Source organism: Hipposideros armiger, unplaced genomic scaffold (genome assembly GCF_001890085.2).
Source record: "Hipposideros armiger isolate ML-2016 unplaced genomic scaffold, ASM189008v1 scaffold_293, whole genome shotgun sequence".
Classification (NCBI taxonomy): Eukaryota; Metazoa; Chordata; class Mammalia; order Chiroptera; family Hipposideridae; genus Hipposideros; species Hipposideros armiger.
Genome location: NW_017731643.1, coordinates 693,929 through 709,549, shown reverse-complemented (window position 1 = coordinate 709,549; position 15,621 = coordinate 693,929). Strand labels below are relative to the sequence as shown.

General features: G+C 47.7%; 1 protein-coding gene across 1 annotated transcript in view; it reads left to right on the top strand.

Moving 5' to 3' along the window:
• The first annotated feature begins 8,000 nt into the window (after nt 1-8,000).
• Nucleotides 8,001-15,621, top strand: part of LIN9 (lin-9 DREAM MuvB core complex component) — a 45,286-nt gene continuing 37,665 nt past the window's right edge. Inside the window, exon 1 of the mRNA XM_019659015.1 lies at nt 8,001-8,339. Within this exon, the coding sequence (XP_019514560.1) occupies nt 8,261-8,339 (79 nt within the window). The 5' untranslated portion in view covers nt 8,001-8,260. The remainder of the gene's footprint in view (nt 8,340-15,621) is intronic.

Sequence of the window (15,621 nt, the reverse complement as noted above, 5' to 3'; positions counted from 1 at the left end):
ATGATTTTACAAGTACTAAAATACTTGTCCATATTAAACTTTAAAAGATTTGTGAAAATCAAACCCGAGACGTAGCATACCTTCGATCTTTTTTTTTTTTTTTTTAGCTGAGCCATCCTGCTACCTATTGGCAGCTCAGCGGCTGCTCAGCTCGGGCTGGACTCGAACCGCCGTTGCTCAGAGCTCAAACTCTTGAGCAAGCTCTTAACTAACTGAGCCACTCGGCCGGCCCCCTTCAATCTTTAATGATGGCACTAGTCTTCACCACTCTCCCCCACCCCCCACCGGATTTGACTTTGCTTGTGATTTTTGTTTTGTGGGAGGAGACAGAGGGAAGTTTTGCAGGCTTCCTCTTACCCTTTCTTTTTCTTTTAAGATTTTATTGGGGAATTGGGGGAGGGGAACAGTGTTGGGGAATCGGGGGAAGGAGAATAGACAAGTTGCTGTCATTTTGTTCTTCAGTCTAGTTGTGGAGGATGTTGCTTCACTGGCCCATGTTGGTATTATCATTGCGCCCTTCCCGGGTGAGGCAGATCAGCCGCAGGCCTCTGGATGGCCGCTCACGGCGGCTCTTGGCAGCTCACACTGGCTGCTGGCCACTCACACTGGCTGCCAGCCACTCACAGTAGCTTACGGCAGCTCACTGCAGCAGGGGCTGCAGCCTACACCATCGCCGGTGACTCAAGGCAGCCCAGGTCGCTGTTGTTCACCATCTTAGCTGTAGAGGGCAGTGTCACTGGCCCCCATGTGGGATCCGACCTGGGCCCTGCTGCTCAGAGCTGGCGTCCCAAGCCAGCTCTTAACCAATGCACCACTTGGCCTGCCCTTCACTTACCCTATTAACCTTCCCCACTACACTGGCTCTTATCCCACAGGCCAAGACCCAATGAGGGACCTTACTCCAGCTGCCAAGTTCTTCCCTCAGAGCCTGGGGAAATGCCTCCCAAGTGCATCCACAGACTCATTGCACCAAATGTAAGCCAGACTTCCACCAGGAATCCATTTATATGTCCTACCCCCACCCCATACTCCCCAACTTTAAAGGGTTTTTGTTTTTTTATGACATCAGGCCTATCACTATAAATGTCAACTCAGACCCTATGTTCAATAGTCCTTAAAATGTCTGAGTGCCCCCCTTTCTTCAGTGTATGGTCCCCTGAATAAATAGGTCCCTTGGAGAAAGGACTAGGATCATTACCGTGTACAATTGCCACAGTGTTGCAGTGTCCTTCCTCCTAGGTACTGGGCCCTCTCCTTAATCAATGTATGCCACATTGTTACCTTTGTTACAATTGATGAACCTACATTGACACATCATTGTCACTCGGAATCCATAGTTTACATTAGAGTCCCCTCTCAGCACAGAACAGTGTTTTCCAGGCAAAGGATACATACATAGTACAGTAACAGCAGGAGCAGTTACACAACAACAGGGGTTAGAGATCTCAGGCACAGACTTCTTTGTCCTCCTGCTACTGGATTGCACAGGATGCACTTTGTCTCCAGGTTTCAAACGATCCCTGGCATCTGTACCAAGAAGGCCAGAATTGACTTATGGTGGGGATCTTTTGGAGTATGCTGATCCTATAGGCATATTCCAGCTCCATAACCAGCCTGAATTGTTAAAATCCCCAAGGCTCCACCAAAGCAATAATTATTGCTGACAAGCTGGTATGTTCTGCCCTCCAAACAATCCACAGACCAAATGGTCACAGGACATCATTTAATATCTTCTATAGCATTGGCCGAGGGTCACCATCGTGCTCCAGGCAGCTCCTTAGGTAAGCGTGCAGTCAATCAGACCATGTCATGCAGGAGCTCCAGAGCAAAGATTGCCCATTATAGGAGACTCATGTTGGGTGGGAATGGCCTGGCTCTAGCAGCTCTGCCATGCTCAGTTATTATCTAGAGCATCCTGGGGACAGCATGGTGTCGGCATGAATGCTGTAGCAGATCTCAGGGTGCGGCTGCTGGAGGCTGTCAGCCAACTCCCCTCCTCACAGCTGGAGATCTGAGAGGCATACCTCCAGAGCTACCAAAACCCGTGTCAGGAAAAGTTTTTAAAAGCTGCCCCCAGGCCAGCCAAGTGGCGCGATGGTTAAGAACTGACTTGGGACGCCAGAGGGCCCCGGTTCGGATCCCACATGAGGGCCAGTGATGCTGCGCCCTCCACAGCTAAGATGCTGAACAACAGCTCAACCTGGAGCTGGGCTGCCGTGAGTCACCAGTGATGGCGTAGGCTGCAGCCCCTGTGGCAGTGAGTTGCCATGGGCTACCGTGTGTAGCCAGCAGCCAGCGTGAGCGGCCAGCAGCCGCAGTGAGCGGCCATCCAGAAGCCGGCGACTGATCTTCCTCACCCGGGAAGAGCGCAATGATGGTGCCAACTTGGGCCAGTGAAGCAACGCCTTCCACAACTAGACTGAAGAACAAAACGACAGCAACTTGTCTGTTCCCCTTCCCCCAATTCCCCAGTAAAATTTTTTAAAAAGCTGCCCCCAACTCTTGTGTGGCCCCCGTTTATCTCTCTAGTCTTAACTCTTGCCGTATCTTAAACTGTCCAGTCATCCTGAACTGATTCCAGTGCCTGGAATAAAAGCTATATTCTTTCTTACCTCTGAGCCTTTGCACATGACCCTCTGCCAATCATACTACTTTCTTCTTCCACTCTGTCTCCCTAACGTCTACTCATTCTTCAGGTCTCAGTTCAGAAACTACTTCCCTGAAGAAACTGTCTTGATCTCTGCCCCCCACCACCCAAACACACACACACACACACACACACACACACGCACACACACACACACACCCCTACACCCCTATAACATCCTGTCCTCAACCCTATCTATTGTAGCTCTCATCATACTACTGTAATTGCCTATAGAATTTGTCTGTCTTCCATTAGACTATAAAATCTGTAAGGGTAGGCACTATGTCACACTGAATTTTGCCTAAAGCCTGCCACAGAGTAGGTAAATATTTGCTGACCAACTAGTGGATAATTGTACCCTATTAAATTGCTTACAATACTCAAGGTTAAGAAGACAAAGCAAAATTAATGCTTATCCAATCTTAATGTTTCCTTACATCTCATGGACACATACATGTCCTGAGGGACAATCTTTCTGGGGCCACAAGTCCACTGTGTTAAGCCATTGACTTCTGATGATGAGGCCTCCTCCTTGGGTAGTTCCCCTAGTTGATGTCCCCTACTTCATTTAGGAAATTCTGGAAAATTACTGAGTGTGTTCCTGTATGTGGAGAGTATCTCTTTCTCTCTCCCTCCCATGGGATAATCTATCATAACTTTTCATAGTTTATTACACAAGCTATCTGGTGAAAGAGGTTGCTATTATTCCTTAAGGAAGTGGCGTTCTTCCTTAATTTTGGCTCCATTTTGCAGACTGAAAAACAGAGACCTCCATAAATAACCTGGGATACACCAGTAAGGTTTGCCAAGCATAATGTCTTTAGAGGTTGTGTCTTGGAAATACAACTAACACCATTTGGTTCCTTCTGGGTACAATTTAGGGAAACAGGATCTAGAAAAGAGTGGCAGGGAGCTGGTGTTTCTGTGTTCAGATGTGGGCCAGGTATTTTAGTAAGTGCTCTCGTTTAATTCTCACTACGGCCCTCGGAAATAGGTTTAATGATGATCCCTCCTTTGTTTTTTAACCAAATGATAACTTTTACCTGGGTCTCAGGAGAAACAGGTATTTGATGACTCTCCTAGAGGTTAATCTAAAGACACAAGATCTGTCAAGAATTCAATTTGCATCTTCCAGTAGCCACTTGGGTCCACAGGAAAAGCAGCTTGTCTTTCTAGCATAGTTTGCAGAATAGTAAGTAGAATGTTTGGCAGGAAAGACAAAGTAGAAAGGAAAGCAGTTTGATACTGGTCTTTTGTTTGCAGCTATCCTTTAAAATGACCCAGAAGAGCACCTTTGATTTTGCATCTTCATTAGAAAAAGAATCTATAAAAAGTGAGTAACAAAGATTTTAGATCAAGACAAAACCCAAAAAGTCTGAAAATAAGATTTTTTCTTGTAACTTTATTGAGATATAATCCACACACGATACAATTCGCCTATTTAAAATACACAATTCAGTAGTTTTTAGTATATGCACTAAGTTGTGTAGCCATCACCACAATCAGTTAATTTTAGAACATCAGCCATCATCAAAGTCAGTCAATTGTAGAACATTATCTTCACTTCAGAAGGAAACCCTGTACACTTTAGCAGTCACACCCACTTCCTCCCTGACCCCACCCCAACCACCACCACCACCAGCAGCCCTAGGCAACCACTCATCTACTTTCTGTCTATATGGATAGTTCACTTAGTAAAACGTCCCCAAGTTTCACTGTGTTGTAGCCACGCATCAGAATTTTTCTTTTCTAGGGCTGAGTAATATTCTATTGTATGTATATACCACATTTTGCACATCCATTCACTTTGTTACTTCCACCTCATGATTTTTGTGAATAATGCTGCTAGGAACATGGGTGTACAAATATCTCATGACCCTGCTTTTTTGGGGTATATATAGGCATACCTCATTTTATTGCACTTCCCTTATTGTGCTTATTGATTCATTTCTGTGTGAACATGTATGCGCCAAAGGACATTATCCAGAATGCAAAAAGACAACCTTCCAAATGGGAGAAAATATTTGCAAATCCTATATCTGATATGGGACTTATGTCCAAAGTATATAAAGAAGGCTTACAACTTGATAATAAAAAGATAAATAATTCAGTTCAAAAATGGGCAAAGGCTCCAAAAAAAGATATAATAAACTAATAACCACATGAAAAGATACTCTTATACAATCATGTCATTTTCAATTAGAATCCACAATTTAAGATTTAACAGCGCTTGCAAGAGCAAAAAAAAAAAAAAAGATTTAACAGCGCTTCCATGCATGTGTTATCCTCCCATCAGAAGGGGAAACTGACACACACAGTCGGCCAGATTCCTGGTTATATCACCTGGTTGATGTTTTGTCCTTGAACAAGTTACCAACTAAGACAATGATTATAAAACCTCTCTCATAAATATCCAATAAAGAACCTCACTGGGTGGCCAGTTAGCTCAGTTGGTTAGAGTGCAGTGCTCATAACACTAAGGTTGCCGGTTCGATCCCCACATGGGCCACTGAGATGCGCCCTCCACAACTAGATTGAAACACCTATTTGACTTGGAGCTGATGGGTCCTGGAAAAACACACTGTTCCCCAATTAAAAAAAGAAAGAACCTCACTAAAAACAAATGCTTTGTAGTCACAAGACAGTGAGGGGTAGATCTGTGGCTGGTATACAGCTTCAGGCTTCAGAGTGTGAGAAGACTCATTTAGGTTGTTTTGTTGTTTTTGTTGTTTGTTTAAATTCAAGTTTATTGGGGTGACAATGGTTAGTAAAGTTACATAGGTTTCAGGTGTACAATTCTGTAACACATCATCTATCTATCACATTGTGAGTTTACCACCCAGAGTCACATCTCCTTCCATCACCATATATTTGGACTCGTTTAGGGTTTTTGTTTAACATGCACATTATCTAAAGAAAGGCCTAAAAATACTTCTAACAGCAGACCTGTTGTTGAGTGTATGAAAACTGCCTTAGGCTAAAACCGGGTTTGCCTTGGTCTAATGATTCCTTGACCCTAGTGTGGACCGAAAAGGGGCCACATGTTAAACCTGACAAACTCAGGAGACTGAAAATAATCACAGAGGATGATGGCATGAACATAAAAATTCCTAACTAAGGTGGGCCATGGCGGGAAGTCACATCCTTGACCTGTAGCTTCCTTGACAAAGGTCAATCTTTACCTTAAGCCTGTCTGTCCTCTTTTTGCATCTAAGACAATATCAGAGTAATCTTTTTCCAGACCTCCCAGGGGGCACGACTCACCACACCAGAGCAGGAAACTACAAAGTCCCTCACTGTTATCTTGTTTCCCAAATACTATCTCTACATGCTGTAAAATGCTATTAATTATGCTGTACCCACCAATTTAAAAGAAGTATGTGTCTCTCCATTTTACTTTTTATCCAATCCCAGAGATTTCTCCACTTTGGTTTCTCCCACCCATCCCCTTAATCTACAACCAATGGATTTCACGTAACCTTCCTCTTTTGATTCTAATGTATAAAATAAATTGCAAAAAGCCCATTTTCTCAATCCGTTGAGATTTTGCTTCCCAGCAATTGTTGTCAGTTTGGCTTAAATAAACTCTTACAAATTTTCTCTTAGGCTGGATATTTTTTGTCATTATGTTACATTCACAACTTTTACTTCTCACTCCCCTAAACGACCTTGTGTTTATTTCTATCCTTTCATTTTCAGAGGATTGACCTTTTCTTGAATCGATCTCCAAATTCACAGTGTCCTACCCTCCATGCTGAACAAGGATCAGTTGTTTTGCATCTTAGGAAGTAGCTCAGAATGCACGGGAGGGGTTAAGTTAGCTATGAAAGAAACATTACTTTGTATAACTGAAATTTTAAACCTTCTCTGCTCACATCTTGCTGCACCTCCTACCTCAGCCAAGTGGCAGCACCCAGATAACCAAGGCACAACATTAGCACCACCAACGGTATTGTCTATTCTGAAATGGTGGTAGCAATAGCTAACGTTTGAGCCAAAATGTGTGCTAGAAACTACAATGCTATAAGGTTTTTACATCCATCAACTCATTTAATCCTCAAAACAACCCGGTTATTATCTGCATTTTATATGATAAACTGAGACACAGGGAACTAAGAAACAAACTTGCCTAAGGTTATATATAACTAGCAGCCAGAATCCCAACCAAGCCTTGGGGCTCCAGAGCCCCTTTCTGAGCCCCTCGGGTAGCGAGTGTAGACGTCTCCCTCCTCTCCTTGGCCTGCCTACCCCAACAAACTTCCTCCTGACTGGTTTCCAGAACTCTCATCTTGTCTCAGAACAATTCATTTCCCACATTTTCCTGCTACAACACCAATGGAAACACGCCATCCATCCCCGTTATTTAAAACCCAACTGCACTGCTCCAGGGCTCTTAGCAAGTTCAACTCCTTAGCCTGCGCTGGCCCCTGCGAGCTTACTGCTTCGTCCTCATCTCAGTCTACCACCTTTTAAACTTTTTATTTCTTGGAATTCACCCTATTTGTATTTTCATTGCTTAACCACCTCACCACCCGCCACCCACCCCATAAATTCCTGGAGCTCAGAAAAGGACTGGAGCTCGGAAAAGGACATTTGTTAAATGAATTGTTGCAAAGCAACAGTGGTTTATTGCTGGACAGTGCTACTGACAGGGATGGTGAAATTTTTTCCCCGTGCTTTCAAAATTGGATGACTTCTCATCCAGTGTTCTTATAACATTTTGATCAGAGTACTTGACCATCGTGTAGTGTTAGCGCTGATGGTTTGCCATCTTCACCAAACCTCCTGTTACTGGTTTTGTAATTCTCAGCTCACTACACGGTCTAGTGCCCAACGGATGAAACAGCTGAGTAAAAATGAGCTGCCGACCTAAATGACTAACTTCATGACCTCTCAAGGTCTCTCTTCCAGGGGCCACGCAGCTCCGGTTCCGACATTGGGGAGGAGGGTCTCCTCCACCGGAACCCGAAGTCCCGGACGGACAAGCTATGGGGCTGCGGCCTGAGCCCTCCTCCTCGCTTTCCCGAGAAGGGAGGGATGGCGACGCCGGAGAAACGTGGGTTTTGGGAACCGTGGAAAACCCACTCCGAGTAGAGCCCCCTCGGGTAACGCGAGCCCGCACCCAGGGCTTCTTTCCCGGCGCCGGGCCCACAGGTGCCGCCTCCCTGCCCCGCCTCAGCCCGCCCGGGCCTCCCTCCCACCATCCCTCCCTTTCCCCACTGGGAACCAACAGCCTGCAGTTCCCGCAGCTGCAGCGCGAGACGCGAACCGCGCGCCGGGAGCGAGCCCCGGAGGGGGCGGGCGGCGCGGCCCGGGAGCGGGGCCGGCGGGACTCGGGAGCTCGCGCGGCTCCCCCCCGCGCTCCGGCTCCGGGCCCGGGCAGGGGCGGCGCGAGACGGGCCTCTCGGTGCGGCCTTTCTGTCTCCTCCCTCCAGCCGTGCTGGGGGCGGAGGGGCAGAGGCCTGGCCCCGCTCGGCGCCCCCCGCTCCCCGGGCAGGCGCGGGCGGAGCCCGGCCCGCCTCGGCCGGCCACGGCAGGCGCGGTGCGACGCGGTGCCGCGGGCAGCGAGCTCCGCATTCGAACCTCCCTCGCAAAGACAGTCTCCGCCCCACAATGCACCGCGGCGGGCAGCCTTTGAAAAAGCGGCGCGGCTCGTTCAAGATGGCGGAGCTCGACCAGTTGCCTGACGAGAGTGAGTAGCACCTCCAAGCACCCCCACCTCTCCCAGCCGGCCGCCTGCCCCCGGGCGGCACCGGCCGGGACGGGCGGCCGTGCCCTCCGCTCGGCAAGTGGGCTGACTGCCAGCCCCACCGTGGTCCCCTAGTCCTCGCACTCCGGTGTTGCCGCCGCGTCGCCGCCTTTGTTATGGTGTCTGTGTGTTGGTTTCTGGGGTTGTGGGAGCGCCAGGGCCGGAAACCGAAAGCCCGGGAGCCCAGCCCGTGCCCGGCGGAGGCGGTGGCTGCTCTCCTGGCGCGATGCGGGGCCCCCAGCCGAGGTAGGGAAAGAGGGGGCCCCCTGCCGCGGGGACTGCCCTCGCCGCCTGCACCGCGCGCCCGGCGCCGAGAGACGCCTGGCGGGCTTATGTAACTCGCCTGTCCCGGGGCCGGGAAGGACTCGGGCTGGGGAGGGATGGCCCCTTCATCTTGCCCCAGCCTCTGATCTTGTCCTGTCACAGTTCCTGCCTCTGCAGGCACTTGTGATCTTCTCTGCCCCCCCACCCCACCCCACCCCGTGTCCACCCCTGGAAGTGTTTCCGTGTCAGAGGGCTGGCCCCTTCCCCTGGGACCACAGGTGGCTGTGGACCTTTCCAGAGATCATCCAGACTTGGGTACACAGCCTTTCAGGTGGCCCCTAGCCCACCGACTTCCTTCTGTGCGAATGCGTCTTGAGACTCATGGGGGGGGGTGCCCTGTATCCTGGATGTGACAGTCACAGCAGGCACATACAGCGCTGTGACTGTCATTACCTCGTTGAACCGTATGGACTCACCCTGCCATCGCAGACCTGTATGTTTACCTGCGTGTAGCGAGTAAAAGCACTACTGCCGCAGTGGAAGCACTACAGAACTCGATCTTGTAATTTGCAATGTTGTATCAAGTATATGAAAAGACAAAGGTGGTAGAGGTCGTGATCCACACTCACGATTCAGATTATGTATTTATGTCATTTCTGAGAGTTTAGTACGTATAACAGAAACAAAAGGCGGGATCACTGTTAAATCTGTCTGTGCAAGCGGCAAATAGACACTTTCAAAATGACAGCCAATTCTGTTTTCTTGGTGGGGTTATATACTCTTAATGTGTTTTAAAGTTAAATGTAAAGTTCCATTTGCCAGACTGGTGAAAAGTTGTATTAAAAGAATTTGCATTTTAAATGTGTTCTAGGCCAGCAGCTAGTGCTAAGTTCCAAAAGAACTTTCTCGGTGATGGAAATGTTCTCTTTTGCCACCTCCAGTAGGGCAGCCACTAGCCACATGCGGCTGTGGAGCTGTTCAGATGTGACTAGAGCGACTGAGGAACTGAATTTTCAATTTTATTTAATTTTTTTGTTCATTTACATTTAAATAAATAGTCACGTGTGGCTAGTGGCTACTGTATTGAACAGGGCACAACGGTAGACTATCCAGGAATTTTAGTGTTTCTTGTTTGGAGAATACAGTTGATTGTGGTTTAGAATGCTCCTAAATAAGGGTGGACCTACTAAGCACAATGTGCTTGTCATCTGAAAATCCTTGCTATCTTTGTCCTAAAGATATTGTTATCACCTCTTAGAAGTCACAACCACTAGAGCTGTTATTTTGGTTACTGTAGTCATTCTGTTGAAATGAGAGGTGTTCTAAGTGTCTTTCTCACAGCTGTCATTTGGAACATTTGCTCGTCATCATTAAACATTTATGGAGGACTTACTATGGATCTTTGTAGACTTGGGGCTCATACTAGGGTTCAGATTCCAGCTACACTCTCAAACTATGTAACATCATTTATGTTACTTTGTGACATCTCTGGTACTTTGGGGTGTGTGGGGGCGTGCATGTGTGTTTGTGTGGTATATGTCTTATTTAGCTAGATCACAGCTTGTTGAAAGCAGGGAATACCTTACCTGGTTTGTCATAGAGTGCCATAAATCAGATATACATTGATGTGTATGACTTTGAATGTAAAATAAGAGGCATTATTAATGAAACTGGGGTAGAGTCTTGAAAAGAAAGTAATTCCAATTTGATAATGGAAATAGCATTTCTTTTTTGCCAGTTTTAGTTAAGGGGCTAGCTAATAAATTAGCCAATAGCCAGTATAACATTATTAATAATAAAAACTAACATTTACTGAGTACTTAAGGTGTGCAGGCTGAAATGTAGGGGAGTTGTGGTTTGATTCGGGCTGCTTATGGCCTAACCAGCAGTCAGGCCCCTAGCTATTTATTACATTAGAAAAATTTACAAAGATATTGGTTTCCCATTCTCCCCGGAGGAGGAGCCCCTGGGAGGAGGAGAACTAAAATGACTAAAATCATGGAGATAACTGAGTATGGTTATGAAAGAAACACTCTACGGGGGACCCAGGTGGGTCACAAGTGAAGTAGAAGATTAGAGCTAAAATAAGGCTCAAGAGAAAGGCAATAATTAGCAAATCCAGAAGTCTGGGGTTAGTCATCAATACTTATCAGTCTTGAGAGATTGACTTGCTTGTCTGTTTGAAGAGGAGCTTAAGGTCTTCAGCAGGTTCACAGGAATAGAAAGGTATCTCAGCGTTTTCTGAGTGACGGTCTTCCTCTCTGGGGGAGTCCTGTGGAGACTTAAATGAAACAGGTTTGATTGATTGCTTGTAGTTTGACAGCGGTTGGAGTGCTCAGAACTGTATAAGGTCCTTTCCATTTAGGAGTTAACTGGTCTGCTGGGGTTTTTTTTCCCCAGGTTTTTAATAATATTTGGTCACCTGGTTCTATGGAGCTGTAATGGGTAGAGGGGTCATCCTGGGGGAGGTGCTGACGCCCATATTCCCTGAGTACCTGTTGAACCTCTCCCAAGTTAATGATATAAGAAATAACAGAATTGAGGTCAGAGTCTACAAGCAGGCGATCTCCAAATTCCTGGGGCAGTACAGTCCAGGTAAGCTGTTGGGACAGACCAGAGCCAGAGTCTCTCCATTCAGAAGCGAACAGGTATTGAGAGTCTGGGTGGAAGGGGATACAAAAGCGTGCATCTTTCGTGTCCAAGGCAGAAAACCAGCTGGAGTCCCCAGCACCTGAGTTAGTATTGAAGATGGGTTTGGGACCAGCAGGTGAGTAGGCACAACAGCCTCATTAATAATTCTCAAGTCCTGGACTAGACGGCATTCTTCATTCAGCTTCAAAACTGGCATGATAGGGTTATTAAAAGGAGATTGACAGGGTACTAAAAGTCCATAGGTTATAAATTCCTTTATCAGAGGTTGGAGCCCCTTACGAGCTTTGAAAGGGTACTGTCTCTTTTCAAGGATGTGACAGGGGATCCTTCAGAAAGACCTCAATGGGATCTGCTTTAAGGGCTCTCCCTGGGATTCCCTGATCCCAAACTTCAGGATTGACGCTGCTTAATATGTCCCGGGGTACCCCTGAGGGGGTTTCTGAGGCAGGAGAACTTAAGAGTGCTAGGAAGGATCTTCGGAACTCCGGAAGACCTAATGTGGCCCCTAAAGCCGAGAGGAGATCTCTTCCCAGCGATGGAGTGGGGCACTTAGACATAACTAGGAATCTATGAGTTACTAAATGTGCACCCCATTGGCAAAAGACAGGCTGAGGAAAAGCCTGGAACCTAGGGGTTTCATCTATTCCTATAGTCGAGCGGGTTTCGAGAGGAAATAGGTCCAGAGTGAGAGGTCAAGACAGAGTAAGTGGCTTCCGTGTGAATCAGAAAATTAATAGGCTTACCTGCCATGTCAAGGGTCACCGCGGTTTCTTCCCTCTGATGATGATGGTCTTCTTGGGAGCCGCTGGGAACCTCGGGCTCTGTCAGTCGATCACAGCCATTTGCAGAGAAGGAGTTGCCCCCCTCCTCCTTTCAGAGCAGGGGACAGTCTCTTTTCCAGTGCCCTTTTTGTTTGCACAGGGGGCATGGCTGTTTTGGAGGATTAGGGCACTCCGTACTCCAGTGGTCTGGGCTTCCACATTTAAAGCAGGCTCCCTTGCCTGGTGTTACTCTTCTGGGGTTGCCGTGGTGGCCCTGATTTAGCTTTGACCTTGGCCTGTCTATAACTGCAGCCAAAAGTCTGGCCTGTCTCTGATCTCGTCTCCTGTTTTGCTGTGCCTTTCCTAATTTCCCCTGTTTCCGTTATTAAAGACGTTGAAAGCAGCGTCTGTGAGTTAACTAGTAGGGGTTTGGGGCCCCATAGCTAACTTCTGTAGTCCTGCGGATGTCAGGTGCACACTGGCTAATAAAATGCATCCCTGCTGCAATGTGTCCCTCCTGGGTGGTGGAATCTACATTAGTGTATTTGCGTAGGGTACCTACTTGAGTGAGCATGAAAAAGGGCTGGGTTTTCGTATGGCTCCTGTGTAACTTCCTTAATCTTATCATAGTTCACAGGCTGGTTTGTGCATCTCTTCATCCCCCACAGGAGGCACAGGTCTATGTGGTCTCTGTGAATAGTTTCTTCCTGCCCTGCCTGATAATTCCAGTTGGGATCATCATTCCCACCAGGTATAGATTAGGTTGAAATACATGTAGGGAGTCAGCACTTGTCCCTAAAGATGAGTTTTTTTCTTCTGGGGCACAGCAATGAGAGAGAATAAATTTAAGTCCCTCCAGGTGAGATCAAAAGACAGAGCCAAACCTTTAAACTTGTCAGTGAACTTGCCTGGATCCTTCAAGAACTGTCCTAAATGGTGTCTGCAGTGATTAAGGTCTGACATAGAAAAAGGGGCGTGGATCTGGGTGGTGCCGTGACGTCCCCCTGCCTCCTCCTGGAGCGGGCATCGAAGTTCTCCCAGGGATTTAGGACTGGTAACAGGGGGTAGATGGGCTGGTATGGGGGTAGGGTGGGTACAGTCTCTGGTGGACTCTCAGGGAGAGAGACCGGTGACTCTAGTGGGCCCGCAGGGTGTTTAGGGCCGGAACTGGGAGTCAGATCAGAGGAAATCTCTTCCTCCTGATAACTGTCAGGTGGAGGACCAAGGTTTACCTGGCAGTGATTCAGAGTTCAGCCCCACAGTCCTTGGGGTTGTTTCTTAAGCATATAAAGGTCTGGACATGTGGGCTCTCCAACCACGTTTCCTGTATTCTGCAGAAGAGATCTAACTGTAGGATGGTGTTATAATAATTTAGGCTTTCTTTTATAGGCCAGGCTTCCCCATCTTCTAGTTTATACTGGGGCCAAGCAGTGTTGCAAAAGAAAATACGCTTTTTCTTTCTAATACTGTCTAGTTTTAAGGTGGCCCAGTTCTGAAGAAGTAACCGAGAGGGTTGTCTCTAGGAACTGAAGAAGTATTACCCATTTCAGGTCCTTGGGAGGTAGCCTGAGACAGGGGAAAGGAGGGATTAGGGGCTCACCTGGAGAGTCCCACAGGGGTTATGACTCCTGGAGAGTCTGGCCAACGCAGGGGAGGTTGCGAGTGTCCTTGGCCTCTCCCTGCCAGCCTCTGGTTGCCATGGCTGTGGCCAGTTGCTATGTGACCCTGACTGGCTTTGGCGTCCCAGAGCTTATAGTCCCATCCCGGCAGTTGCCGCCCCAGGAGCTGGGATTCCTACCTCGGCCTCTGCAAACCAGAAGACAGGAGTACTGCAAAGTTCCCAGGAGCTCCGTAGATTTTATGCCCTATGATGAGCCTCCAACACTGGGGCGGATCCCCGTGACCTGGCATTGTTATAGCTTCAGGACCTCTGTAGGTCCCATTGCCCTCTGGCCAGAATGGAACTGACAAGTTTCAAATAGGCCCGAGTGGCTAGTGGGGAAAAGGAGAGCCCCCACCCCGCCCCACCCCCCCGCCCCGCTTTCATGGGGGAAAGCCTCCCTGGTACAGGCAAGACTTAATTTCATTGATTCCTTAGGGAATCGAATGGTGTGGGCCTTATGACACTTAAGCAAATGATGGATTAAACAAACCTGTAGTCCAGATTCTCTTCTTTTGGGGTCCCTGGCCCGATGGTGGAAAGGTTGGTACCCTATCTTAAATATGACCCCAACAGAGACAGCATGGAGGGCACGTCCTTTCAGAAAGTCGGTAGAAAAGTGAGACAGATTTAATCTCTCGCCAGTAGGAGAAAAGAGTAGCAAGGTACGTGTGATTTTCAGGTACAGAGGCAAAGCGAGGAGTCGGTTGCTCATTCATGACTTAAGTGGGATTTACTTGTCTGCCAAGAGCGGGCTAGGTGGAGAAAGACCAAAGCAATTTGGACAAGAAGCTAAAGCACCTGCATACATAAGTGAAGGCGGAGATAAAGTCAACAGGACTGGCTCCCAGGAGGCCATCCTAGTCCTAATCCCGGATATTGCCACAGGAGGGGGTATTGTATGATTATGGAACTTTGTACCTTGTTGCACGGGTATTGTCTTGAGGTTGGCGGAGGCACCTAGTGCCAGTCTACCCCGATCCGTGACAGCTCATCCTGTCATGGGAGTCTTCAAGCAGCGAGTACTCTTCAGGCTCTTCAGTGCTTGACCCATGCTTGCAGTGTGACTAAAGCCTTCCTGGAGCCGGCTCAGAAACAGAAAGAAAGCGGAGAGCAAAAGTGGCTTGCAGCTTTGTTCTTACCATGGAAAATTCAGTCTGGATGTCGGCGAAGAAGAATCCCTTTGTGGTTGCCGCAGATGTTGCTGGAAAACAGTTCTTGGTGTACACAACAGGAAAGAATTCAAGGACGCACTAACTAAGCCAAACAGGCAGATTTATTGAAAGGATAGTACACTCTCAAGATGGCGAGGGCAGGCAGGCCTGGAGAATAGCAGCTGCCGAAGAACAATGAGACTTGGGAATTTATTTCATTAAAAATGAAGGCACAAAATATTCAAGACTTAGGTAGGGGTGGCGTTATACTCGAAGGCTTTCCTAGGTGGGTCCTCGCGGACCATTCCTTTCTGTCTGAAGGAGGGATTTTTGTCCATATTTGGCCCCATCAGAACTGTCATGGCAATGCAGGGGTTGGAGATTTTCCCTAACTGCAATGCTAATAATATAATCCATTATAATGAGCTAAAATTCATCTTGAGGGGCAAGATGGTGTCCTGGATCTGCCCTTGGCCACCGAAATCTAGTTCTGGCTGGTCTGGGAGCTGTATCGCTTCTTAAGAATGGTCTCACCCTCTCCTTCCCTTCCTCCCCCTTCCTCCCATGGCCCTGTTCCTGCTGCCTACGGTAACACCATGAGTATAGTGATCATTTTATGTATTATACTTCTGTATTGTGTGTCTCCTCCCACTAAACTGTAAGCTCCCTGAGAGCAGAGGCTTTGCTTGTCTTTTCCTTCACGTAACACAGCCCCTAGAATAGTGCTGTGTTGG